Source organism: Cetorhinus maximus, chromosome 12 (assembly GCF_964194155.1).
Source record: "Cetorhinus maximus chromosome 12, sCetMax3.hap1.1, whole genome shotgun sequence".
Lineage (NCBI taxonomy): Eukaryota > Metazoa > Chordata > Chondrichthyes > Lamniformes > Cetorhinidae > Cetorhinus > Cetorhinus maximus.
Genome location: NC_135890.1, coordinates 79,586,008 through 79,613,325, shown reverse-complemented (window position 1 = coordinate 79,613,325; position 27,318 = coordinate 79,586,008). Strand labels below are relative to the sequence as shown.

General features: G+C 43.4%; 1 protein-coding gene across 5 annotated transcripts in view; it reads right to left on the bottom strand.

The window, feature by feature from the left end:
* Window positions 1–27,318, bottom strand: part of acads (acyl-CoA dehydrogenase short chain) — a 178,349-nt gene that overhangs the window by 84,938 nt on the left and 66,093 nt on the right. For all 5 annotated transcript variants that reach the window (XM_078553995.1, XM_078553991.1, XM_078553993.1 and 2 more), the window contains one exon: window positions 25,895–26,065. In XM_078553995.1, coding sequence (XP_078410121.1) covers window positions 25,895–26,065 — 171 coding nt within the window. The remainder of the gene's footprint in view (window positions 1–25,894; window positions 26,066–27,318) is intronic.

The window sequence follows — 27,318 nt, the reverse complement described above, 5'->3', positions numbered from 1 at the left end:
TCTCTATGGAGCCTGACGAATGAACAGAATGATGAATGTTTTTTTACAGAATGGTAAAATTCATCTAGGAAAGTGCAACAGGTTTTTGTCTGCATTCCTTGAAATTTTACCTACATGCAATCTTCAGCTCCCATTACGCAAATCTTTCTTGCACAGTCAAATCTGCACCTAGAACTGTGAATAATCATGCAAATAAACTTATCCACAAAAGATGAGTGCTGTTGGCACATCATCATTTAACAAGATTTACACCAGTTAGAACTGGTGTAGAAAGTGCTTGTTAAATGTTGTAATCCCAAACTCACTAGAAACATGCTTGAGATTGTTCAAACTTAGTTCATGTACAATCCTGAAAAACAACATACATATTCAACCCATCAGTCTGAAATGGGTTTGAACTACAGTTCATTTCCAGTGTTTTCTTCCTCTCAGCCATGATCTGTGAAAGGGACAGGCTTGAATGGCTTATTCTTGTTCTAGCCTCAAAGCTGAAAATATCAGCTTCCTTCTATTTCTTCTCAAAATTTCAAAAAGAAAAGTTGCTCGACTCTTGTAAAGACCCAAGTGTTACAAGTAGGGAAAGTCTGGTGATATCGTAAATAATACCAGAACAATCGGTATATGTAGCAGTAACAATTGCATTCTAGCATACACCGAAGGCAGGCTCAAAATCGGCTATGCTGAGTTGATTTAATCCCCACGTTTGCAGGTAGCAAAACTAATCTAAATCATACTGAAATTGATTGACAATGCACGTGGTTTGCAAGTTCCCTCAAATAAACTTTCCCTTCTTTTTTATTCAATTTCTTTCATGTGTTTGCAAAGTATCTATCTCCAACATCGAAGGGTACTCAACTCAGCTTCAGGGTTGATCAGTAATTCAAACATTTCCACATGCACTGCAAGAACAGCATTTTTTTTCTATTATAATTTTAAAATCTAAAATTATTTGGTTTCTGATTTGGTTAAAGTTGCAATTATGGTCATTTATAAATTTCTGAGATCAAAATTCACTTGGAAATTCTTTCTTTCTGGCTAATCAGCCATTCTTAGCTCTATCAGGAAAAAAATTGAGCTGCTTTTCATATTAAAAAAAACCCAAAATATCTTATTGATCCTCCCTTCAAGCAAAGTATAGTTTAGCAGAGTACTGCCACAACAGCTGAAAAGATCATGCACGTTTTGAATGTTCTGACAGCCTTTCAGAAGTAAATAGCAAATTTTTAATTACCAACTAGAAAAACAAGCTAGAGGACACAGCACAGGGTATTTTTGAAAAATGCATGTCCTAAAGGAACACAGATTAATTATAGAGGCTTTAAAACCAAATCAGTCTTAATGAACGGGGCCTCCTGTTAATCATAAGTACAAATCACAAATTTGTACAAGACAGGTTACTTGATTAACACCTATTGGGTTGTCAACCTCCCCTTGTTAATAAGTCACATTTCTTGACACCTTAGCTGCTTTACTTGGTTAAAAGTTATCCTTTGGAATATAGGAATATTACTATGTTCTACATATCCTTCTAAGGAAGAATACACTTGTCTTCGACTGAGTGCAATTAGGGTTCATTAGACTGATTCCTGGGACAAGAGGGTTATTCTGAGGAGATACTGAGTAGACTGGGCCTATTTTCTCTCGCTGTAAGAAGAATGAGGTCATCTCATTGAAATATAAAATTCATCAGGGGCTTGACAGGACAGATGCTGGGAGGATGTTCCCATTGGCTGGGGAGTCTAGAATTAGGGAGCCATAGCCTCAAAATAAGGCTTTGGCCTTTAAGGCCGGTGAGGGGACGTTCCTTCATGCAAAAGGTTGAGAGTCTTTGGAATCTTTGGAGAGCTGTGAATGCTCGGTCACTGAGTATATATACAAGAGAGATTAATAGATTTTTGTATACTACGGGAATCAAAGGATATGGGGATAGTGCGGGAAGATGTATCTGAGGTAGAAGATCAGCCATGGTCTTACTGATCGGCAGAGTGAGCTTAAAGGGCCAAACAGCCTACTCCTGTTCCTATTTCATATGTTCTAATGGAAATGTAATTTATCTTTTTCTTTGTGCTAACGAGGTGATAAACAATATTGGACATGAGTACCTACTCTTGCCAAACTGATCTAACCTTCGTGCCAACATTCCTTGCTTAACCAATATGACATTTCATCCTGCCATTCATCTCGCCAATGTTTGAGGGACGTCACTAGTGCAGAATGGCAGCAAAGAAACCCTCCAAAATGAAATCAGTGTGTTAGGTGTTTTGTGATGTTTCATTGTGAGAGTAATATATAAATGCAACTGTCATGCTGATTCAATAAAGGTCACATCCATTAAACAGTCAGCTTACGCACATGCTGCCAAGGTAACCCATGCCAGCTTTTTTATTGTCTTCTTTCGGAAATTATTTTTTTCCATTCAAATTATCTATTTGTACCATATACCTTCCCTGGGAATTTAGCCAACTACTAGAAGGCACATGATACTACCATTCTGATTTTTTTTTCTGCCTTCACTCAGGAGAATTGGCTGGTGCTCCTGCTTTATTATTAGGGTTTCAAAATCTCAGGCCAAGTGAGGGTGTCAAATTGGTTCTTCTCATGTTTCTATTAAGTCCCATGGTTTTCACTGGACGGAAGCTCTCTCCTTCCCTGGAGTGCATCTACTATGATTCTTCTGAATCTCCCTAGTTATTTAGTTTATGCTATATATCAGAGAAAAATACTGGAAAATGGGAAGGATGCACGTCTTCACTTTGTACAGTAATAAGTTAATTGTCCATAAACAGAAAAAATGACATATCTTCTCTCCTCCAAACCATCTTTGCAACTACTTACAGCTGACCCCACCACTCTAAAAGTTCAGAGAAGTCTCCCAAGATTTACAAATATTAATTTAAAAATATCAAGGCAAATAAATGCGTATGGATTGAACTTAAAACTATGCTCCACCTTTTCTGCGAGTAGGAATACTGGCAGCATGGAAAACAAGCTCACAGCAAGCTTCGATCACAAGCCTTGAAGAATAGGTCACATAGTATTCATTTATTAGCTTGATATTTCCTCAAGTATAGCAGATCAAGCGGTGATCTAATTGAGGTGATAAGATAATTAAAGGAGTTGATAAGGTGGAGAAAGAAACTATTTCCTCTGGTGGTAGAGTCCAGAACAAGTGGACATAACCTTAAAATTAGAGCTAGGCTGTTCAAGAATGATGTCTGTAAGCACTTCTTTACACAAAGTATAATGGCTATCAGGAACTCACACAAAAAATGTTGAGGCTTTTTGTTGCACAAGGGCATTAGGGGTTACGGAGCCAATTTGGTTAGATGGAGTTAGGATACAGACCATGATAAAGTTTAATGTGGAACAGACTCAAAAGACTGAGTTAAAAACAAAAAGCTAAAAGCTACTGCGGATGCTGGAAATCCAAAACAAAAACAGAATTACCTGGAAAAACTCAGCAAGTCTGGCAGCATCGGCGGAGAAGAAATCAGTTAACGTTTCGAGCCTTCATGGCCCTTGAAGGCTCGAAACGTTAACTGATTTCTTCTCCGCCGATGCTGCCAGACTTGCTGAGTTTTTCCAGGTAATTCTGTTTTTGTCAAAAGACTGAGTGGCTGACTATGTTCCATGTTCCTAAAAGCTTAGTCGAAAATATTGGTTTTTAGGAGGTCTTAAGAAGAGAGGTACTTGGATAGCATTAGATCCAAAGGAGAGTCATATAAAGTTGCTAGAAAAGATAGCAAGCCTGAGGTTTGGGAGCAGTTAGAAATCAGCAAAGGAGGACCAAGAGATTGATTAAGAGGGGAAAAATAGTGTATGAGAGTAAACTTGCAAGGAACATAAAAGCAGACTGCAAAAGCTTCTATAAGTTATGTAAAAAGAAAAAGATTAGTGAAGACAAACGTAGGTCCCTTACAGTCCAAAACAGGAGAATTTATAATAGAGCCAGGAAATGGCAGGGCAATTAAACAACGGCTTTAGTTCTGTCTTCACTGAGGAATACACAAATAACTTCCCAGAATTGCAAGGGAACCAAGGACCTAGTGAGGAGGAGGAATCGAAGGAAATTAGTAGTACTAAAAACAAAGGTGGAGAAATTAATGGGACTGAAAGTTAATAAATCCCCAAAGCCTGATAATCTACATCCCAGGGTACTAAAGGAGGAGGTCATGAAAATAGTGGATGCATTGGTTGTCATGTTCCAAAATTCTATAGATTCAGGAATAGCCCTGGCAGAGAGAATCAAACCATCGCCCCTTGATGTTTAGTGGCATTACCATCACTGAATCACAGAATCACAGTGCAGAAGAGGCCCTCCGGCCCATCGAGTCTGCGCCGACATGTGAGAAACACCTGACCTACCTACCTAATCCCATTTACCAGCACTTGGCCCATAGCCTTGAATGTTATGATGTGCCAAGTGCTCATCCAGGTACTTTTTAAAGGATGTGAGGCAACCCGCTTCCAACACCCCCCCAGGCAGTGCATTCCAGACCATCACCACCCTCTGGGTAAAAAAGTTTTTCCTCACATCCCCCCTAAACCTCCTGCCCCTCACCTTGAACTTATGCCCCCTTGTGACTGACCCTTCAACTAAGGGGAACAGCTGCTCCCTATCCACCCTGTCCATGCCCCTCATAATCTTGTACACCTCGATCAGGTCGCCCCTCAGTCTTCTCTGCTCCAACAAAAACAACCCAAGTCTATCCAACCTCTCTTCATAACTTAAATGTTTCATCCCAGGCAACATTCTGGTGAATCTCCTCTGCGCCCCCTCCAGTGCAATCACATCCTTCCTATAATGTGGCGACCAGAACTGCACACACTACTCCAGCTGTGGTCTCATCATGGTTCTATACAACTCCAACATGATCTCCCTACTTTTGTAATCTATGCCTCGATTGATAAAGGCAAGTGTCCCATATGCCTTTTGCACCACCCCACTAACATGCCCCTCTGCCTTCAGAGATCTATGGACATATGTGCCAAGGTCCCTTTGTTCCTCAGAACTTCCTAGTGTCATGCCGTTCATTGAATACTTCCTTGTCAAATTACTCCTTCCAAAGTGTATCACCTCACACTTTTCAGGGTTAAATTCCATCTGCCACTTATCTGCCCATTTGACCATCCTGTCTATATCTTCCTGTAGCCCAAGACACTCAGCCTCACTGTTAACCACCCGGCCAATCTTTGTGTCATCCGCAAACTTACTAATCCTACCCCTCACAAAGTCATCTATGTAGTTTATATAAATGACAAATAATAGGGGACCGAGCACAGATCCCTGTGGTACGCCACTGGACACTGGCTTCCAGTCACTAAAGCATCCTTCTGTCATCACCCTCTGTCTCCTACAACTAAGCCAATTTTGAATCCACCTTATCAAATTACCCTGTATCCCATGTGCATTTGCCTTCCTTATAAGTCTCCCATGTGGGATCTTGTCAAAGGCTTTGCTGAAATCCATATAAACTACATCAACTGCACTACACTCTTCTACACACCTGGTCACCTCCTCAAAAAATTCAATCAAATTTGTTAAGCATGACCTCCCTCTAACAAAGCCATGCTGACTATCCCTAATCAAACCTTGCCTCTCCAAGTGGAGATAGATACTCTCCTTCAGAACTTTCTCCAATAGTTTCCCTACCACTAACGTGAGACTCACTGGCCTGTACTTCCCTGGCTTATCTCTACAACCCTTCTTAAAGGCAACATCCCCCACTGTCAACATCCTGGGGGTTACTATTGACCAGAAATTTAACTGGACCAGCCATATAAACACTGTGGCCACAATAGCAGGTCAGAGGCTAGGAATCGTGCAATGAGTAACTCACCTCCTGACTCCCCAAAGTCTCTCCACCATCTACAAGGCACAAGTCAGGGGTGTGATGGAATGCTTCCCACTTGCCTGGATGAGTGCAGCTCCCACAACACTCAAGAAGCTTGACATGGTCCAGGACAAAGCAGCCCGTTTCATTGGCACTACATCCACAACCATTCACTTCCTCCACCACCGGCACACAGTAGCAGCAGTGTGTGCCATCTACAAGATGCACTGCAGGAATTCACCCAAGGCTCCTTCAACAGCACCTTCCAAACTCGTGACCACTACCATCTAGAAGGGCAAGGACAGCAGTTAGATGGGAACCCCACTGCCTGGAAGTTCCTGTCCAAGTCACTCACCATCCTGACTTGGAAATAGATTGCCGTTCCTTCACTTAGTCGCTGGGTCAAAGTCCTGGAACTCTCTGCTTAACAGCACTATGGGTGTACTTACACCACATGGACTGCAGCGGTTCAAGGAGGCAGCTCACCACCACCTTCTCAAGGGCAACTAGGGATGGGCAATAAATGCTGGCCCAGCTAGCGAAGCCCACAGCCCATGAATGAATATTAAAAAAAAGACTGGAGGGTGGCAAATTGTAACCCAACTATTTAAAAAAGGAGGGAGGGAGAAAACAGGGAATTACAGACCAGTTAGCCTAACATCAGCAGTAGGGAAAATGCTAGGGTCTATTGTAAAGTATGTGATAACAGAACACTTAGAAAATATCAACAAGATTAGACAAAGTCAGCATGGATTTATGAAAAGGAAATCATGTTTGACAAACCTACTGGAGTTTTTTTGAGGATGTAACTAGCAGAATAGATAAGGGAGAGCCAGTGGATGTAGTGTACTTGGATTTTCAGAAAACTTTTGATGAAGTCCCACATAAGAGGTGTGTAAAATTAAAGCACGTGGGATTGGGGTAATATATTGGCATGGATTGAGAATTGGTTAACAGACAGGAAACAGAGAGTAGGAATAAATGCATCTTTTTTGGAGTGGTAGACAGTGACTGGTGGAGTACCTCAGGGATCAGTGCTTGGGCCCCAGCTGTTCACAATATATGTCAATGATTTTGATGAGGGAACAAAATGTAATATTTCCAAGTTTGCTGACAACACAAAACTAAGTGGGAATGTGAGTGTTGAGGAGGATGTTAAGAGGCTTCAAGGCGATTTAGACAAGTTGAGTGAGTGGACAAATGCATGGCAGGTGCAGTATAACATGGATAAGTGTGAAGTTATACACTTCAGTAAGAAAACAGAATGGCAGGGTATTATTTAAATGGTGATAGATTGGGAAATGTTGATGTACAAAGGGACCTGAGTGTCCTTGTACACCAGTCGCTGAAAGCAAGCATGCAAGTGCAGCAAGCAGCTAGGAATGCAAATGGTATGTTGGCCTTCATTGCAGGAGGGTTTGAGTACGGGAGCAAGGGTGTCTTACTGCAGATGAGACCTGGGTGAGACCACACCTGGAGTATTGTGTGCAGTTTTGGTCTCCTTACCAGGAAAGGACACACTTGCTATAGAGGGAGTGTACGAAGGTTCACCAGGCTAACCTGAGATGGCAGGACTGTCATATGAGGAGAGATTGAGTTGACTAGGCCTGTATTCACTGGAGTTCAGAAGAATGAGGGGATTTCATTGAAATGTTAAAAATTCTGACAGGGCTGGACAGACTGGACGCAGGGATGATGTTTCCTCTGGCTGCAGCATCTAGAACAAGAGGTCACAGTCTCAGGATATATGGTAGAGATCTAGGGCTGAAATGAGGAGAAATTTTTTCATTCAGAGGGTGGTGAAACTGTGGAATTCTCTACCACAGAAAGCTGTGGAGGCCAAGTCACTGAATATATTTAAGAAAGAAAGAGATAGATTTCTGGACTCTAAAGGCGTCAAGAGGTATGGGGAGAAAGCAGGAGTGTGGCATCAAGGTAGAGGACCAGCCATGATCACATTGAATGGCGGAGAAAGTTCAAAGGGCCGAATGACCTACTCCTTTTTTCTATGTTTCTATGATAGATTGAAGGATTGTAGAGCTACAAGGGGTTACAGAAATAGGGAGGAGTGAGACCATGGAGTGGTTTGAACACAAGGGTGAGAATTTTAAAACTGAGGTGTCAATGAATTGGGAGCCAATGTAGGTAATAAGCAAACACAGAGGTAAAGGTTGAGTGAAACTTGGTGCAGGATAGGATATGGGCAGCTGAGTTTTGGATGAGCTGAAGGTTATGGAGGGTAGAAGATGTCAGGTTGGCCAAGAGGGCAATGGGATAGAGAAGTCTGAATGTAACAAATGGCATTATATTACGTTTGTCCAATAAGTTTGCTTAAGAGTTAAGTGAGGTCTGAAGTTTTGATGTTTTGATGCTTTTCAAAAATGAGTGAAAGACTTTATGGAGGCATAGGTTAGGCCCAGGGGCTACAAGGCTTTATCTTCATTATCAGTGCCACAATATCAAAATCTATTTAGGTATGAAGGCTAGTGAAGCAGCTCTGAAGCATGATAGTATTCTGAAGTACAGAAGCTGAAGATTCTAGATATGATGGGCAGATAAGACCTAAAAACATATCACTTCTTTGTGCTTGTGAAGGAAGAGCAATTGGGGAAATGACCCACATGGCCACATTGATGCCATACACATGGAGAAATTCAGTACAGGGCTCTTCTGAGATGCACTGCCATGCCAGTGTATATTTAGTACTAAATATGTTTCAGACCACAGCAACTGATAATATTAAGTGCTGGTACCTGAAGCACGACAGCACCCTGGTTACCAAAAATTATATCATTGGCTCCAAGACATCGGCCTTACAGGCTAGCAAGCAAAATATTTTTCTGAAGTGGGCACAGGCCAATGACAGCCATTAAAAGGAATCTCCTTGGAGCTGAACTACGCCCCAACATCAGTTTAGTATCAACATGTGTTTTCCTCTGTCACCCTCTCTCATTTTGTTATCTCGAGTAGATGTTTCTGAAGAAAAATTAATATCAGGCATTGTATGGATATTAATGCACAGATTAGACATGAGAGTGCCCAGGACTCATCCCTTGGCACATATTTTCTGGGTCTTTCTGTGCCTAAGGTAGCCATCAGGTTAAACTGCTGACCTTAACATTGCCTCTCTGGCTGCACAAAGTTACAACATCTGACATTCAAAAATACAAAGCGGGTAGAACTTGATGCCCAACCAATTGCTAATTCCAGTTTATGCTCATCGCTTATGAGTGTACTCAAACATATGCCTGCAGCTCTGCTTGCCGGCCTCTGACTGCCAGTGGAATTTTGCCAATGTCATTTGAAACTGAAAGGCAGTATGGCAAGCCGCTTAAGCCCTTTCTAAGCTTCAACTTTTGTATCCAATATTCAGTGTGAGTCAGCTACAGTTAGACTGCAGCCAGCACTAGTCAGATGGGATCCCCTTTCCCAAGCATTCTTACCACTAATACCAAATTGCCAATTTCTGTGAACTTAATAGCATTAGTTGGATATTAGAGGCTGGATTGTGGACCAATGATAAATTGAGGCATTAGTGAATTATACCTGCACCCAGATTGAAAACAGATTTTGAAAACAGTGCATCCGAGCCCAGAAAGAACCTTTATTAAGGCAAAGGAAGGCAATTAAAAAAATAAATTGGAGTACCTTCAAGAGAAGAGATGCAGTACAGTAACTCTGAATGATGAGCATTATTTAATATGCTGGCCGTATCCTAAGCCTGGATCGGTACTGCTCTCCACATGTCAATGATTTAAGGGCCTCTCTTATAAATGCACATTATGTGAAAAGCAGACTGGCTATCAATATTGAACTATGTACTTTGTGTCAGACTATTAATAATTGCAAATGATATTTACTCACTTCAGTAAAGAATATATTAACAAATGTAGCTGGAATACAGTACAGAGGTTTGAGTGAAGCTTGGTAAAATCTCAGATGAGATTGGCTAAAGTCCAATAGTTGTTTTACTGCTTCAAGTCTACAAGTCTTTGCTTCTGAACGGCATTGTAATCCTGTACAGACAGCGATTATTGAAAATATAATATAGTTTTGAATGCTTAAATTTCTAATGAGTAATTTTTCTCTCAATATCAGAAACTAATGTTATAAGCCATAATCCTTATCCTGTTGTAGATTGTGTTTAACATTCCCAAAATTATCTGGAAAACTAACCAGAAATAACATTGATGGCATAAACTACTTGTACAGAGAAATTCTTGATATAAGTTTATTTAAATGTTAATACTATTAAATGTTAAATGCTAACCTAACAAGTAAAAATGCAAAGTTTGACATCTGAAATAAAAACAGAAATGCACAGATCAATGAGCACCGGAAAGAAGAAGATAAGTTTTGAATGGACAGAGGAAGGGTCAGAATCACAGAATTGTTACCGTACTGGAGGAGGCCATTTGGCCCATTGTGTCTGTCCTCTCTGTAGGAGCAATTTACCTCGTGCCACTCCCCTGCCTTTTCCCTGTATCCCTGTACATCCTTCCTTTTCAGATAACAATCCAGCTCCTTCTAGAATGCCTCGATTGACCCTGCCTCCACCACACTCCCAGCAGTGCATTCCAGATCCCAACCAGGCTCTGCGTAAAAAAGTTTCTCATGTTACCATTGTTTCTTTTGCCAATTAAATCTGTGCCCTCTTGCTCCCGATCCTTCCACCAATGGAAACATTTTTTCCCTATCGACTCTGTCCAGGCCCCTCATGATTTTAAATAAGTCTATCAAATCTCCTCTCAACCTTCTCTTCTCCAGTGAAAACAGTTCCAATTTCTCCATTCTATATGACTGAAGTTCCTCACCCCTAGAGCCATTATCATGGATCTTTCTGCGCTCTTTCTAATGCCTTCACATCTTTCCTAAAGTGTGGCACCCAGAACTAATCACAATACTCCAGTTGAGACCGAACCAGTGTCTGATACATGTTCATCATAATTTACTTGCTCCTGTACTTCATGCCACTATTAATAAAGCCTAAGATGCTGCACGCTTTATTAACCGCTCTCTCAACCTGTCCTGCCACCTTTAATGATTTATGTACATATACACCCAGGTTCCCCTGCACCTGCACCAACTTTAGGAGCAGAATTGTCCCAGAATTGTACTTAAGTGCAGTAACAGGTGTGAAAAACGACGTTTTACCCACCAGTCGCAATGGCGGATTTCTTGCGCCATATTATGCAGTCACAGGAAACACGCCGTCTCGCTGGCAGGTGGCCCCCGATTTGCCCGCCATGCCGTTATCTCGCTGCTTCCTCACTCCGGACACCATATGTAAACTTCAGCCGCGCACACATTCTCAATGCTTGCAGCCCAGGACTGCTCCAGTAAGGACATGGCCCCAAAAGCCAAGAAAAGCGCAGCCCCCTGATTCAGTGATGCATCCCTGGAACACCTTTTGGATGCTGTGATGTCCTCTACCCCAGTTCTGGCTGCAGGAGGCTGATCAGTCTCACCACTCCAGCTTGGGAGGTGGTGGCAGAGGCGGTCAGTGCCAACACTGCACACAAGAGGTCCGCCATCCAGCGTAGAAAAAGGATGAAGAGGGTGCATCTGGCCCACAGCAGGATACTCAAAACAGGCCGGGGCCCCCCCGGTGTCTCAGCCCTCCAGAGGACGCATGTCGCGGTTATCAGACAGGGTTTGGCAGTCAGCAGGCTGCCTTCATCTCCACTGTGAATGTCGGGGGGACACCAAGACATAGCAGCAGAGTTAGGAAGGTTAAGATGATGTAACTCTTTTTGAGTTAAAACAATTAACTAAATTAACAAAAGTTAAGATGATGTAGCTGCACTGCGTGGGCACAGGTGTTAATCACTTGGACATAATGTTCACTATTGTAAATAAACTCCCAAGAATTTCTCCTTGTCTATGGCTCCCTGTTATGATGAGCATGCTCGTGTCATTCAGATGTGAAACCTTGGTTCCTGCACAAGATAAAGGCAAGTGTCTCAGTATAGTGTGTAGCCTTCAGAGCAAAGTGATGTTAATTCTTCACACTCACTGGACAAATCAGTGATGCCTGTATCTTGATGGTTCACGTCATTGTTGCCAGAATGTCATGGGCAGGTGTCACAGAGTTCCGTCATTTTCCGTGTGCTCTCAGCACCTTTAAGGTGGGCTGGTCCCCCATTTCTTCAGCATCTGTGTCCAGTGATGGTGTGGTCCTGAAGGGTACAGGTGATGAAGGCTGCCAAAGGATCAGGTAAACTTAAAGTTTCATGGTATGACACTGATTGCAGAGTGCAAGAGAGCTGCCATCAGCCACACAGGAGTCAGGTGTTCACAGATGCAATGTGAAGATCTATGGAGTGTCCTCACTGCATGTCATTATCATCCTCCTGGAATCTTGAGACTATTAGGGCCTCCACTCTGTCTCCATGACATGAGCCTGAGCACTGAGGGTACGTGTGTTGCCATCTGGCACACGGGAGCCAAATGTTCACAGATGCAAGGTGAGGTCCTCACTGCATCTCGCCATCATCCTCCACGAATCCTGTACCCATTAGGGTCTCACGAGTGTGCTTGCCTCATCTGGCCAGTGCGACGGCCTCATTGCTGGCATCCTCGCCTTCCAGGACCTCATCACCCTCATGCCCTTTGACATCCTCTGCATTGAAGGAGACGTGCAGCTCCTCCATCTCCTCCTCAGCCAGATACTCCCCACCGTTGCAGCGCCAGGTTGTGTAGCAGGCAGTAAGCTACGGTGATGTGCCCCCCCACCACCGAGACTATATTGCAGGGCTCCACTGGACCTGATGAGGCACCGGAACCTCATTTTCAATATGCCTATTATTTGTTCCACCAAAGTCAGGATTGTGGCAGAAGCCTCATTATACCATCTCTCTGCTGCAGTCTGAGGCCACCGCATGGGTATCATCAGCCACGTCCTCTATGGTTAGCCCTTGACCCCGAGGAGCCAACCCTGCAGTCTCTGTGGACCCTGGAAGATGTCAGGGATCTGATACCTACTGAGGATGTAGGAGTTGTCAACGGTCCCTAGGAATCGTGCACAGACCAGCATGATGTATTTGTGGTGGTCACAGATCAGCTGAACGTTCAGCGAGTGGAGGCCCATGCGGTTGACGTGGTTGACTGCTGGTTGCCACGGAGATCTAAGCACCACGTGAGTGCAGTCGATGGCACCCTGCACCTGTGAAGAACCAGCAATTGCCACCGATCCCAGCACTCTTGCTCCCTGCCTTGCCTGATCCTGGTTGAAATACACAAAGTTCCGTGTCTTCGTGAAGATGGTGTCCGTGACCTTCTCATGCTCCTGTGGGTGGAGGCTTGCAGGATCCTACACAGGTCACCTGTGGAGCTCTGGAAGGAGCCAGTGGCATAAAATTGAGTGCCGCGGTCACTTTCACGGCCACTGGCAGTGGATGCCCTCCATGTCCCACGGCGCCAAATCCTGCAGCATATGGCATATGTGACCGACCAGTTCCCTAGACATGCGCAGTCTTCAACAGCACTGGATCGCTATGGATCTTCAGCTTCATGTGCAGGAGACCCTGCCACACCTTCATCTTGAGGGTGGTGCTCCTCCCACGGGCGAGCCAGGCGCCTCCGTCGTAATCTTCTCCTTCTTCTCTGTTCCCTGTAAGCCATGATGCATACCGCGAGATCACAAGAGTCCATGATCCTGATATTCTTCTCTTGCAGAATCAAAAAGAAAGACGCCTTCACACATGCAGGAGAGCGCTGGCCACCACTTGGATGCGTAATGCGCTCATTGGCTGTCCAAAAGCACACCATCCCACCCAACTTGATTGATTGGCAGGAGGTTCAGCCACTCGACTGTATGCTGTGCTCTCAACTGAGGCGCAGGCATTCTCCTAAACCACACTACGAGGCTGCACTGTTAGCTTGAACCATGAGGGATACTGGTCCAAACTTGAATAAAGACATTGCAAGGGGCTGTGAGCACCTCCACCAGTGACTGCACCATGGCCACCTTTCGTAAAGGGATTCTACAACTTGCCCAGTCATCCAATTGTTCTGCAGCCACCTAAAATGCACATTCGCTTGTAGTCTGTGCCTGAGGGGTGAAAAGTTCTGTAGCATTTGGTGGGACTTCCATGCTTTTGCATTGCTTGGCCTTTTTTTAAAATTCATTCACAGGATCTGGGCGTCACTGGCTAGGCCAGCATTTGTAACCATCCCTAATTACTCTTGAGAAGGTGGTGCTAAGCAGCCTTCATGAACCACTGCAGTCCATGTGGAGTAGGTACACCCACAGTGCTGTTAGGGAGTGAGTCTCAGGATTTTGATCCAGTGATAGTGAAGGAATGGTGATAGGATGGCCTGTGACTTGGACGCGAACTTGCAGGTGGTGGTGTTCCCATGCATCTGCTGGCCTTTTCTTTCCAGGTGGCAGAGGTCATGGGTTTGGAAGGTGCTGGTTTGGAAGATTCTTTTGCCTCTAAGTGTAAATATAACTCTGGATTACCCTTGCTGTATTTTTTATGCTTCCCAGTCATCTCGTGGTTCTTTTTTACACTTGCATAGTCTAAGAACATTAACACATCACCAGATTCTGTTGTAGAACTATCAGGGTGAGAGATGCATGATCACAAGCTTGTATATGCTCTAACTGAGCTAATCCTTAAATTTTGCTTTCACAGCAATAAGGACTAGTGGCAGATCAAATCAAAATGAAAGAGTGAGTGATTGAGTTGGCCAGTCAGCCAGTCTCAATGTGGTTCAAGGGCAGAAAACAAACTGGATATAAGGCAAAGGGAATAGAAATTCATGTGGTAGGAAAATTTACATTTCAAGTGTTTTTATGAAGGGTTCATCATTATAAAATGAATACTGAAATATTATGGGAGAGCACCTGAAGAGCAGGTATATGTAGAATTGCTACGAGGGAATGAAGGGAAACCAGGCAAGGTAGTGACTAGAAGTATATATGGGGGTGGGAAGCAAGGAAAGAAATCATAGTATTATTCCAATTAAGGGTTATTCCAATATGAGCAAGCATCATGCCAGAAAAAAATAGGTAAAAGCAAATTTTGAAAAACCATTTAAAAGATAAATATATGCACATAAAGAATTTTATTATACCAGAGGTGAGAAGAGGGAACAAAAGAACTAGCAGTACCTAGTACATATTTCACATTTCAACTCTGGTACTGATTACCCAGATTACACTTTTATCCTCACCCAACGACATTTGGCTTTTACCTTTTCAGCTAGCTAGCCAGGCATTAAGCCTGTGAAAATGAACACCCCCAATTTAAGTTTTGGGAGCTCAAAGTAACCGCGAGTTTTGACTCCTGGATTATGCAGCAGATACTTTCAGCCCATAGCTTCCAACCTCTGGGCACTGTACCCGGGAGGTACCCCAAAGATGCGCTGCCAGTCCCCAACCAGGGAAGTCCCCAGATAAGGACTGCATGGCAATTTCCTGGGTAGTTCTAACTTCCGTTGGGCAATTACCCTACACTGGGAACCATGCGATACTCCAATTTAAATTGCATTCTTCGGATGGTTCAGACTGGCATATAGGAAAGTTCACCCAGGAAAAGTTAGAAAAATTAAAACCACTTCTAACTCCTGGGTAACTAAAGCACTGAATCCCCCGGACCCCTCCGATTATACCCACCACCACCTCCATTTGACCCCCGCAACCCCCCTATCACTATCCCCCCGACCACCTGACTACCCCCACCCCTCCAACTACCCTCCCGACCCTCCAACTACCCTCCCGACCCCCCAAATACCCTCCTGACATCCCCCACCTATCCTCCTGACACCCTGACTACCACCCCCAAGCCCCCTGACTACGCCCCAATACTCCAACTATCCTCCAGACTCCCTGACTACCCTCTAGAGCCCCTGGCTACTCTCCAGACCCCCACCCCTGACTAATGGCTCCACCCCCGACTACACCTCCACCCCGACGCTCCCCTCCTGATCGCACAACACTCCCCCCGACTGACTGCCTAACCCTCCCCCCCCACTGACCACCAGAACCTCACCACCTCCACCTCTCGCCACCCTACCCACTTACCTTAGAAACTTACTTTCTTCCTGGCTTCTCAAAGTGGTTAGACCTTTAAACCTACCTACTTTACAGAGGCTGGTGCTGTAAAAGCGGTGTGGCTTCCTTTCCCTCGACTCTCCCGCATTCGATTGAGAGGATTCCTGGCCAGCCGCACTGCACTATTCTCACCGAGCCGGAGTTGGAAGGTCGAGTGAGAAAGGTGCAGTTGCATATCAGTGTAAGTAGATAGGAACCCAGTGGCAATTTGATGTGACTGCCGCTCCACAGAAGTTCTGGCTCGTAGTGCTACCAACTTAATGGAATACTACAATTTTATAACATTAAGTAAATGTTATCAAATGGGAAATACATATCTCTGTAAACAGAGATAATCTCTGGGTTACATATGAGTATTTTATACATACAAAACAGCAACACAATGTGATATTACTATTGCACCGAGCACCCTCTGTAATTTCCTGCTGATGTTTCAAAATAAATGTGAATTTGCTTGAAAACGTATTTATATACCTTAAGTAAGAGCTGGGATCTGTCTTCGTGTATGCCTAGCACAAGAAAAGATTTCTTTTTAAGACCTGTACTTTATGTCCTTTTAAATTAAAATGCGTTTGAGAAAGATAAATTTCTGTCTTAAAGGTCCTTGAAAAGAATATGTTAACAGGTCAGGAGATGGTACATTACATCTGGATTTTGACAACAGAGGAAGAAAAATGTCCTAGAGCCTGCATGCTTTGAACAATGCATGACTCGGACTGTGGTGACGCCTAGAATCAGAGAAGAAAAAACACGTGACAAATGATGATAATGCCAGATCAGAAATTCTAAATGCTAACCCAAAACTCAGTAATCAGCTAAAATACTGTGAAAAATCAGACGCAAAAAACAATTTTAAAGTGAATTAAATTAGTTCCAGCAGCTAACTTACAAAACCAAGGATGGTGTAAAACGAGCACCTATGATGTAACAACTCAGTAATAAAAACTCACCATGACTAACACTAGTACTTAGAGCAATATATTGAAACTTCAAAAGAGTGAATAAATAGAGTAGAGGCATGCTGTACTAAATGCTTAATCTTTCTAATACCATACTGAATTTCCTTGATATATGTTTCCAGAGATTACTGATCCATTTATTCTGTAGCTACATGCAGAATCGAGCCAGGAAGTACGTTGTTTGTATTCCATGGCTCCATATCAAATGTTTGTAGAAAGGAGAATGCTCTGTGAATGCATACTGTAGCTATACCCCATGCAGTGGCAAAACCCAAGCAGTGGAAGAATGCCTCCACCAGGAAGGTCTTCACACTACTAGGCTGCGGAGTCAGTTTGGTAAACAATTAATAATGGGAGCAAAAGTATGAGTATATAGAAAGCCTTTAGAAAGCAAATGAAATTTTAAAAATCAAGCTTTCAGAAACACAAAATATCTTTATGAAATCACAACCTATAAAACTACCAGAACAAGCTCAGCCTGAAGCTATTCTCTCTTAGATCTTAGCTTTCATTTGGTAGGTAAATGAAGGTATTCTCACGCAAGATCTATTGAAAATGCAGCAAATAACTACAAAATTGTAGAATTTTTAAAATTGTTTCATCTCTTTGATTGGCAATCCTGGAAGTTCCAATGCAGAGAACATCCTTTTATAAATAATAGTTAAACTTCAGCCTTTTTCTTGTAATTCTCTCCCCTACACTGCTCTCCAGAAGGCTTTGACACTTTAGTGGGGTATGGTGGCACAAGAACTTCTTGCCCTCCAGTTCCTCTCCCAAATGCACATTATTCCTGTGAGTGCTTTGTTCGCAAGTATTAAACAACAGGAACATCACTGCGGAGTCTAATCCTGTCCACAACTGCTAGGCCCATACACACACTTCCAACAGGAAAGCAAGGAGTAATTGTCAAGATCCTAATTGTCCTAATATTAGTTTCAATATCCACCCACTAGTGAAACATAGGAACAGAAGCAGGCCATTCATTCCCTCTAGCCTGTTCCGTCATTTAATTAGACCATGATTGATCTCTACCTCAACTCGATCCACCCATCTTGGCTCCACAACCCTTAATACCACTGCCTAACAAAAATTTATAAATTGAAGTTTTGAAATTTTCAATAAACTGAGTAGCAACAGCTTTTTAGAGGAGAGTTCCAGATCTCAAATATCCTTGGTGTAAAGAAGTGCTTTCTGATGACATCCCTGTATAACCTGGCTCTAATTTTAAGGCTATGTCCTTTTTTTCTGGGTTCTCCCACCAGAACAAATAGTTGCTCTCCATCTACCTTAACAAATCTATAACAATCTTAAACATCTTAACTGAATCATGCCTTAAACTTCTATATTTAAGAGAATATAGGCCTAGTCTATATCCTCATTATTTAACCTTTTTAACCCAGAACCATTCTGGTGATTCTGCACTGTAGCCCTCAAGGCCAATATATCCTACATGAGGTGTCAGTCCCTGAACCGAATGCAGTACTCTAAATTTGGTTTCACCACAGCTTTGTATATCTGTAACATACCAACCACTTTGTATTCCAGTTCCTTTGGGATATAATCCAACTTTATGTTAGCTTTTTAAAATATTTTTGTACCTGTCTATTTACCTTCAGGAGAGAGGCAAAGAGAAGCAGACCTGCAGGGAGTACAGTGAATACCTGCCAGGGAGTGCAATGAGGCAAGTTGCTCATTCAGAGAGCTGGTGCAGACAGGATAGGCTAAATGGCCTCCTTCCGCACTGTAACAATTTTGTGATTCTGTCCACTAGCTTCTAGTGGCTTCTGTACTTGGACTCCTAAATTTCTTGCCCCTTCAAAGTTCCTAGTTGTTCTCCATTTAGAAAATACTCTGGTCTAGATTTCTTAGATGCAAAGTAGACAATGTCAAACTTCTCCACACTAACTCCATCTACCTCAGTTTTGCTCATTCACTTGTTCACTCAATCAATGTCCCTTTTCAGTTTTCTGCTCCAATCTACACTATTTAATGTGCCACCCAATTCAGTACCGACAGAAAACATGGATATAATTCCTTCATTGAAGCAATTTATAAGTTAGTGAAAAACTGAGGCCCTAGTACCGATCCCTGTGGGGCATTATTGTCACCATGGCATGAAAACCTCACCATTGCCTTGCCCAACATCTGGAGGCACCAACTCCATAAAACTAAAGCGAGCAATTGCAAAAGATGAAGAGAGAGATGCACCAGTAAGTTTTAAAATTTACCGTTTTTAGCAGACCTAACAGGACATGCAGACGTAGTACAATTGGAGTACATACCCATTATCCCTACTCTCTATCTTTTACCTGCTAACCAATCCCTACCCATGTCAGTAGCAGCCCTCCAATTGCATACATAATTTTTTTGTAACCGTTTATTTAATTGAACCTTCTCAAATGCCTTCTGGAAGTCCTTATACATCACATTCATAGAAACTCCCCTATCAACTATATTTTTCTCAAAAAATTCAACTTGTTTCATTAGACAGAACCTACACTTTACAAATCTATGCTGGCTCTCTCTGATCAGTTCACTTTTTTTTCTTTATTCTTTCATGAGATGTAGGCGTCGCTGGCAAGGCCAGAATCTGTTGCCCATCCCCAATTGCCCTTATAGAGCGCAGTTAAAAGTCAACCACACTGCGTGGATCTGGAGTCACATGTAAGCCAGACAAGGTAAGGACGGCAGATTTCCTTCCCTAAAGGACATCAGTGAATCAGGTGGGTTTTTACAACAACCGATGATAGCTGTCATGGTCATCATTACTGAGGCTTCATATTCCAGATTTTTAAAAATCAATTGAATTTAAATTACACCAGCTGCCAGGACAATGGCCTAGGCTTCTGGATTACTAGTCCAGCAATAATACCATTGTGCCATCATCTCCCTGCAAGTGCTGGGATATAAGAGAAAAGGGTATGTATGTTTTGCTGGCTTTAGAATAATAAATGTAAATGGATTAGTTTAGTTTAATATTAATTCCCTTCATAATTTTCCTTAGAGTGCAAAGTGGAAAAACACGTGCATTATAATGAATGGCACCAATCAAATGTTGCTTTTTACTAATAGGAGCTCCATAATAGAAAGTAGCATTGCTGTGCACATTGAAGATTTTCAAGGCAAGCTTATTTTCTGGCATGGCCTGATCTGACAGTCTCCACAACATCCACAACAGTGGTCACCTAAAAAAGCTCCTTCTGCTGCAGACACTATGGCCTGAATTTTCATCCGAGGCGGGTAGCGGGAGTCAGGAAAATTCCGTGCTCAGCCCACTCACCTTGGGAGAAAGTGCCCACAAGGGTGGGATCTTATTGCCGAGGTTGGGTACAGGCTGGATTTGGGCCAGCTAGCCTGGGAAAAAATTTGGAGGCAGCCACAGGGGTTGCCGGGTCCCGAGGCGGGCTGTTTAAAAGGCCTACCTCAGTGCTGTGAGACTTTGTCCCATTTAAAAAAAAAACACAAAAGCCCTCCAGCTCTCACCCCTCACACCCCCTCAACCTCCACACTGGCACCATTCCCCATCCATGCCACCCCATGTCCCTCATGCTCCCTATGCCAAGCTTTGCCCTTCCATCCACCCTCATGGCCCCTCACACCTCCAATACCAAGCTATGACACTTCCATGCTCATTGACCCACTATACACTGTGGAGAGCCAAATAACCCTATAATGACAGTAGGATGTGTAAACAAAGAGCTTTAAAGAAAAGTAATTCATTTTTAATTTACTATGTTAGAAAAGTGTCATTTCACTTAGAAGGCAGTAAGTGTCAATCACCCAGACCCTTTAAAGTATCAATAACAAAAACCACAAGCCCTTGAAAGCACTTAACCTTGTGTAAATAAACACTATGAAATTGACAGCAGAGACCAGAGAGCTTGAACTGTCAATCAAACAATGTGTTTTCTGGGGCCCAGCTGTTTCAACAAGAGTAATGGCTGTCTGGGCTCTCAGCCAAGACTAATTGATACTTGATAATGATACTTTAAAGGGTCTGAGTGATTGACACTTTTATTGCCTTCCAGGTGAAATTAATTCAGGGGAGGTGGTGATGTAGTGGTATTGTCACTGGGCCATGAATCAGAGACCAAGAGTATTGCTCTGTGGACCGGGGTTCAAATCCCACTATGGCAGGTGGTGAATTTTGAATTCAGTAAAAATCTAGAATTAAAAGCCTAATGATGGTCATGAAATGATTGGCGTAAAAATCCAACTGGTTCACTAATGCCCTTTAGGGAAGGAAGTCTGCCGTCTTGGCCTACATGTGACTCCAGACCCACAGCAATGTGCTTGACTTTTAAATGCCTGGAACCTACACCACATGGATTGCAGCGGTTCAAGAAGGCGGCTCACCACTACCTTCTCAAGGGCAATTAGGGATGGGCAATAAATGCTGGCCTAGCCAGCGATGCCCACATCCCAAAACAAATACATTTAAAAAAACCTTTTTTTAAAACATAGTAGGAAGTTATGAATGAATTACTGTTTTTACAGCTTTTTTTATACATCCTACTGTCACTATAGGTTCCTTGGTTCTATACAGTGTATAATGGGTTAATGGACATGGGAGTGCCATAGCTTGGCATTGGGGGTATGAGGGCCCAGGGAGGGCACAGGGAGAAGGGCCTGGCTTGGAATTGGGGGCATGAGGGGCCATGGTGGGCAGGTGGCAGTGTGGCAGTGGGGGGGGGGGGGGGGGGGGGGGGTCTTGGCATGGCATGGGGTGCATGAGGAGTACCTTTGGAACTCACCTTTTGAAAGGTCTCCTCATGCTGAGTAGGATCCGTGTCTTCTCTAAGGGACCGTAAACCACAACTCTGTAAAAACCTTGCCCGACTCCATGAAATTTGCAGAGGGGTAGGACCTGCCTATCTGCACAGTAGAGCAGGTCAGGTCGGGAGTGACGGATGTGGGCTTTTGACCACGCACACCCTCCAAAGACACTCCCAAAAAATCAGACAGCCCTGGAATGAGGTTAGGAATCCCGGAATTGAGGCTTGCCCGCCATTTTTAAAGGACTCCTGAGTCATACCTACTGTGAACATTTCACATAACTGATTTAATTTACAAGATAAATAACCAATTTCCTCTATCCAGTAGTGTCATTGCAGCACCAGTCATACAATTAATTACCACTGAGAAAACAGCATTTTTATATGTTTGGGACTTTTATGTAACTTGTGGTACTCACCAGCACCTTCCCAAGGCATATTACACTTTTTACAATCTACTTTTTAATTATTTTGCAGGGTGTGCGTGTTGCTGGCTAGGCCAGCATTTATTGCCCATCCCTAATTGCCCTAGAGAAGGTGGTGGTGAGCAGTCTTCTTGAACTGTTGCAGTCCATGTGATGTAGATACAACTACAGTGCTGTTCTGAAAGGAGTTCCAGCCAACAGTGAAAAAACAGTGATGTAGTTCCAAGTCAGGATGGTGTGTGGCTTGGAGGGGAACTTGCAGGTGGTGGCGTTCCCATGCATCTGCTGCCCTTGTTCTTCTAAGTGATAGAGGCCATGGGTTTGGAAGTTGCTGTCAAAGGAGCCTTGGTGGTTTGCCGCAGTGCGTCTTGCACATGGTACGCACTGCTGCCACTGTGCATCGGCAGTGGAGGGAGTGAATGCTTAAGGTGGTGGATGAGGTCCAATCAAGCTGGCTGCTTTGTCCTGGATGGTGTCAAGCTTCCTGAGTGTTGTTGGAGCTGCACGCATCCAGGCAAGTGGACAATATTCCATCACACTCCTGATTTGCGCCTTGTAGATGGTGGACAGGTTTTGGGGAGTCAAGAGATGAGTTACTTTCCATAGAATTCCCAGCCTCTAACCTGCTCTTGTAGCTACAGTATTTATGTGGCTGATCTAGTTCAATTTCTAGTCAATGGTAACCCCCCCAGGATGTTGATAGTGCGGGATTCAGCAAAGATAATGCCATTGAACTTCAAGGAGAGACGTTAAGATTTTCTCTTATTGGTGATTGCCTAGCACTTGTGTAGCGTGAATGTTACTTTCAGCCCAAGTGTGAATGTTGTCCTGGTCTTGCTGCATATGATCATGGATTGCTTCAGTATCTGAGGAGTCGCAATTGCAGCTGAACATTGTGTAATTATCAGCAAACATCCCCACTTCTGACATTATGATGAAGGGAAAATCATTGGTGAAGCAGCTGTAGATGGCTGAGCCTAGGACACTATCCTGAGGAACTCCTGCAGTGGAGTCACGGGACTGAGATGATTAACTTCCAAAAACCACAGTCATCTTCCTTTGTTCTAGGTATAACTCAAATCAGTGGGGCGTTTTCCCCCTTATTCCCATTGACTCCAGTTTTGCTGGAGCTCCTTGATGCTACACTTGGTTAAATGTTGCCTTGATGTCAAGAGCAGGCATTCTCTTCTCACCTCGAGTCCAGCTCTTTTGTCCATGCTTGGTGCAAGGCTGGACTGAGGTCAGGAACTGAGTGGCCCTGGTGGAACCCAAACTGAGCACCAGCGAGCAAGTTATTGCTGAGTAAGTGCCTCTTAATAGCACTGTTGTAGACATCTTTCATCACTTTGCTGATGATCAAGGGTAGACTCTTGAAGCAGCAACGGCTGGGTTGGCCTTTTTGTGGCTAGGACATACCTGGGCAATTTTCTACATTGCTGGCTAGATGCCAATGCTTTAGCTGTACTAGAACAGCTTGGCTCGGGGCGCAGCTAGTTCTGGAGGATAAGTCTTCAGCACTATTGCAGGGAAATGTCAAGGCCCATAACCTTTGCAACATCCAGTGCCTTCAGCTGTTTCTTGATATCATGTGAAGTGAATCGAACTGGCTGAAGACTAGCATCTGTGATGCTGGGGACCTCAGGAGACAACCGTGAAGGATCATTCACTCAGAATTTTTGGCTGAAGATGGTTGCAAATGCTTCAGCCTTGCATTTTGCACGGATGTGCTGGGCTCCCCCATCGTCATTGAGGATGGGGATATATGTCAAGTTTCCTCTTCCAGCTAGTTGTTTAATTGTCCACCAACATTCATAACTGGCAGGTCTATAGAGCTTAGATCTGATTTTTTGGCTGTGGGAACCCTTAGTTCTGACTATCACATGCTGCATACGCTGTTTGGCATGCAAGTAGTCCTGTGCTGTAGCTTCACCAGGCTGACATCTCATTTTTAGGTATGCCTAGTTCTGCTCCTGATGTGCTCTCCTGCACTCTTCACTGAACCAGGGTTGATCCCCCGGCTTGATGGTAATGATAGAGCAGGGGATTATGCTGGACCATGAGGTTACAGGTTATGGTCAAATACCATTCTGTGGCTGTTGATGCCCACAGCACCTCATGGATGCCCAGCTTTGAGTTCCTAGATCTGTTCAAAATCTACCCAATTCAGCCTGGTGGTATTGCCGCACAATACATTGGAGGGTATCATCAGTGTGAAGATGGGATCTGGTCTCCATAAGGACTGCACAGGTGGTCACGCCTACCAAGACTGTCATGGACCGAGGCAACTGCGACAGGTAGATTAGTGAGGACGAGGTCAAGTAGGTTTTCCCCTCTTGTTGGCTCCCTCACCACCTGGTGCAGGCCCAATCTGGCAGATGTGCCTTTAGGACTTGGCCAGCTTTGTTAGTAGTAGTGCTACCAAGCCGCTCTTGGTGATGGACATTTAAGTTCTCCGCCCAGAGTATATTCTCTGCCCTTGCCACTCTCAGTGCTTTTTCCAAGTGGAGGAGTACTGATTCATCAGCTGAAGGGTGCAGTAGGTGATAATTATCAGAAGGTTTCCTTGCCCATGTTTGGCCTGATGCCATGAGACTTCATGGGGTCCACATTCAATGTTCAGAGCCCCCAAGACAACTCCCTCCTGACTGTACATCACTGTGCCACCGCCTCTGGTGGGTCTGACCTGCTGGTGGGACAGGATTTATTCAGGGATGGTGATGGTGGTACCTGGGACATTGTCCGAACGGTATGATTCTGTGAGTATGACTATGTCAGGCTGTTACATGACTAGTCTGTGAAACAGCTTTCCCAATTTTGGCACAAGCCCTCAGATGCTAGAAAGAAGGACTTTGCAGGGTCAACAACTGCTAGGTCGAGGCCAGGTGGTCTGTCTGGTTTCATTGCTTATTGACTTTTCTGTGGTAGTTTTGATACAACTGAGAGGCTTGCTAGGCCATTTCAGGCAGCATTTAATTGTCAACCACATTGCTGTGGGTCCGGAGTCACATAAGGCCAGACTAGGTAAGGACGGCAGATTTCCTTCCCTAAAGAGGAAGATTCTTCCCTAAAAGACATGCGCACCAGACTGGTTTTTACAACAGTCAACAATGGTTTCATGGTCACCATTACTGAGATTAGCTTTTAATTCTAGATTTATAAATGGAATTCAAATTCCACCAGCTGTCCCCAGAGCATTAGCCTGCGTCTCTGGATTTCTAGTCCAGTGACTTTATCACTATGCCTCCACCTCCCCTTGTGACAAAATTCATAGCATTAATCACAGATGTAGTTTGCTAAGGAAAGGTTAGAAGATGTCAGACTAGCAACATAGTATACTCTGTGTGTACATACATACTACATGTGTCAGCTGTAGTTCAATTGGTAGCACTCTCACTACCGAGTCAGAAGGTTCTGGGTTCAAGTCCCACTCCAGGACATAACTCAACAATCAAGATTGATTTTCCAGTAGAGTACTAAGGAAGTGCTGACTTTCAGATGATACCCAGTCTGCCCTCTCAGGTGAATGCGTAAGAATACATGACCTATTTTGAAGTAGAGCAGGGAATTATTCCCAGTATCCTGGTCAATATTTATCCCTCAAACAACATCGCGAAAACAGATTATCTGGTCATTATCACATTGCTATTTGTGGGAGCAGTGTACAAATTGCCTGCTGTTTTTCCAACATTACAACAGTGTCTACACTTCAAAAATACTTCTTTGGCTGAAAAGTGCTTCGAAATGTCCAGTGGTCATGAAAAGCATTATACAAATGCAAGTTTTTCTTTCTTACTCCAGCATAGATTACAAACACTGGCATTCAAATAGTGCAAGTACATACCATGGCTATTTTGAATCCAAAGCCTGGTTCTCCCAAGATGTTGTCCTTTGGAAGTCTGCAATCTTCAAAAATAAGATTTGTAGTAGATGATGCTCTAATTCCCAATTTGTCTTCTTTTTTCCCTAAAGATAGCCCTGGTGTAGGCATTGGAACCAAGAATGCACTTATCCCCTGTAAACATAACACAAACAAAACATATTAGACACACTAGAACAGAAAAATGGACGGTATTTTTAAACATTTTCAATATTTTATAAACCTTTCATAAACATTTTTAATAAACTTTGTAGCCTTTATAAAACATTGGTTCAGCCTCAACTGGAGCATTTTGAAGGACATGAATGCATTAGAAAGGGTGCAGAAAATATTTACAAGAATGGCTCCAGGGACAAGGAACTTCAGTTACGTAGATAGACTGGAGAAGCTGGGTCTGTTTTCCTTAGAGAAGGGAAGATTAAGGGGGGATTGATAGAGGCATTCAAAATTATGAGGGTTCTGGGCAGAGTAGATGGAGAAAAACTGTTCCTATTGGCAGAAGAGTCGAGAACTAGGGGACAGCATTTTAACGTGATTGGCAAAATAAGCAATAGTGATATGAAGGAAAACTTTCATATGCAGCGAGTGATTAGGATCTGGAATGCACTGCCTGAGAGTGTGGTGAAGGCAGATTCAATGAAGTCCTTCAAAAGAGAATTGGATAATTATCTGAAAAGGAAAAAAAATGCAGGACTAGGGGAAAAGGGCAGGGGAGTGGGACTAGGCAAGTTGCTCTTACAGAGAGCCCCCACGGACATGACAGGCCAATTGTTCTCCTATCTGTAACCATTCTATGATTATATTACGATCTTCCTATTCTCCCACCCACCCCGCCCTCCATTAATGCCAATTTTTTATATTGAGGTAGGGCACTTTAGAGCTACAGATACTATGAAATGCTTTCAATCTAATTATTTGCTTGTCGCAGTTGGAGATTTGTGGAAAGGCCATTCCCTGCAAGTATCAGCCACTCCATAGCTTTCCCAGTAGGAAACCAATACTCTGGAACCACAGTTAACAAGAAGCGTGATCAGAGACAGAGAGAGATTTACAGTGTCCCATAGACGTGATAATGTGCCAAAGGTGGAACAAAAACACAGGCACATATTAATAAAAAGTGAAGTGAAAAAGGAACAAGGCATTTTTAAAGTAGCAAACACAATCTCAAACTAACACCAGGTGTTAGTGATGAAAACAGGACTGTATGGAGAAGGAAGAAAAAGCTTCAAGGAGAAAGGTGCTACCCACCTCAAGGATGAAAATTTAGACCAATGTGTTCATAGCATCATAGGAATTATAATGTCGAAGGAGGCCATTCAGCAAATACACCTGTGCTGAAGCTAACCGTTCAACTGGAGCTATTTATTCTAACTCATTACCCTGCCCTT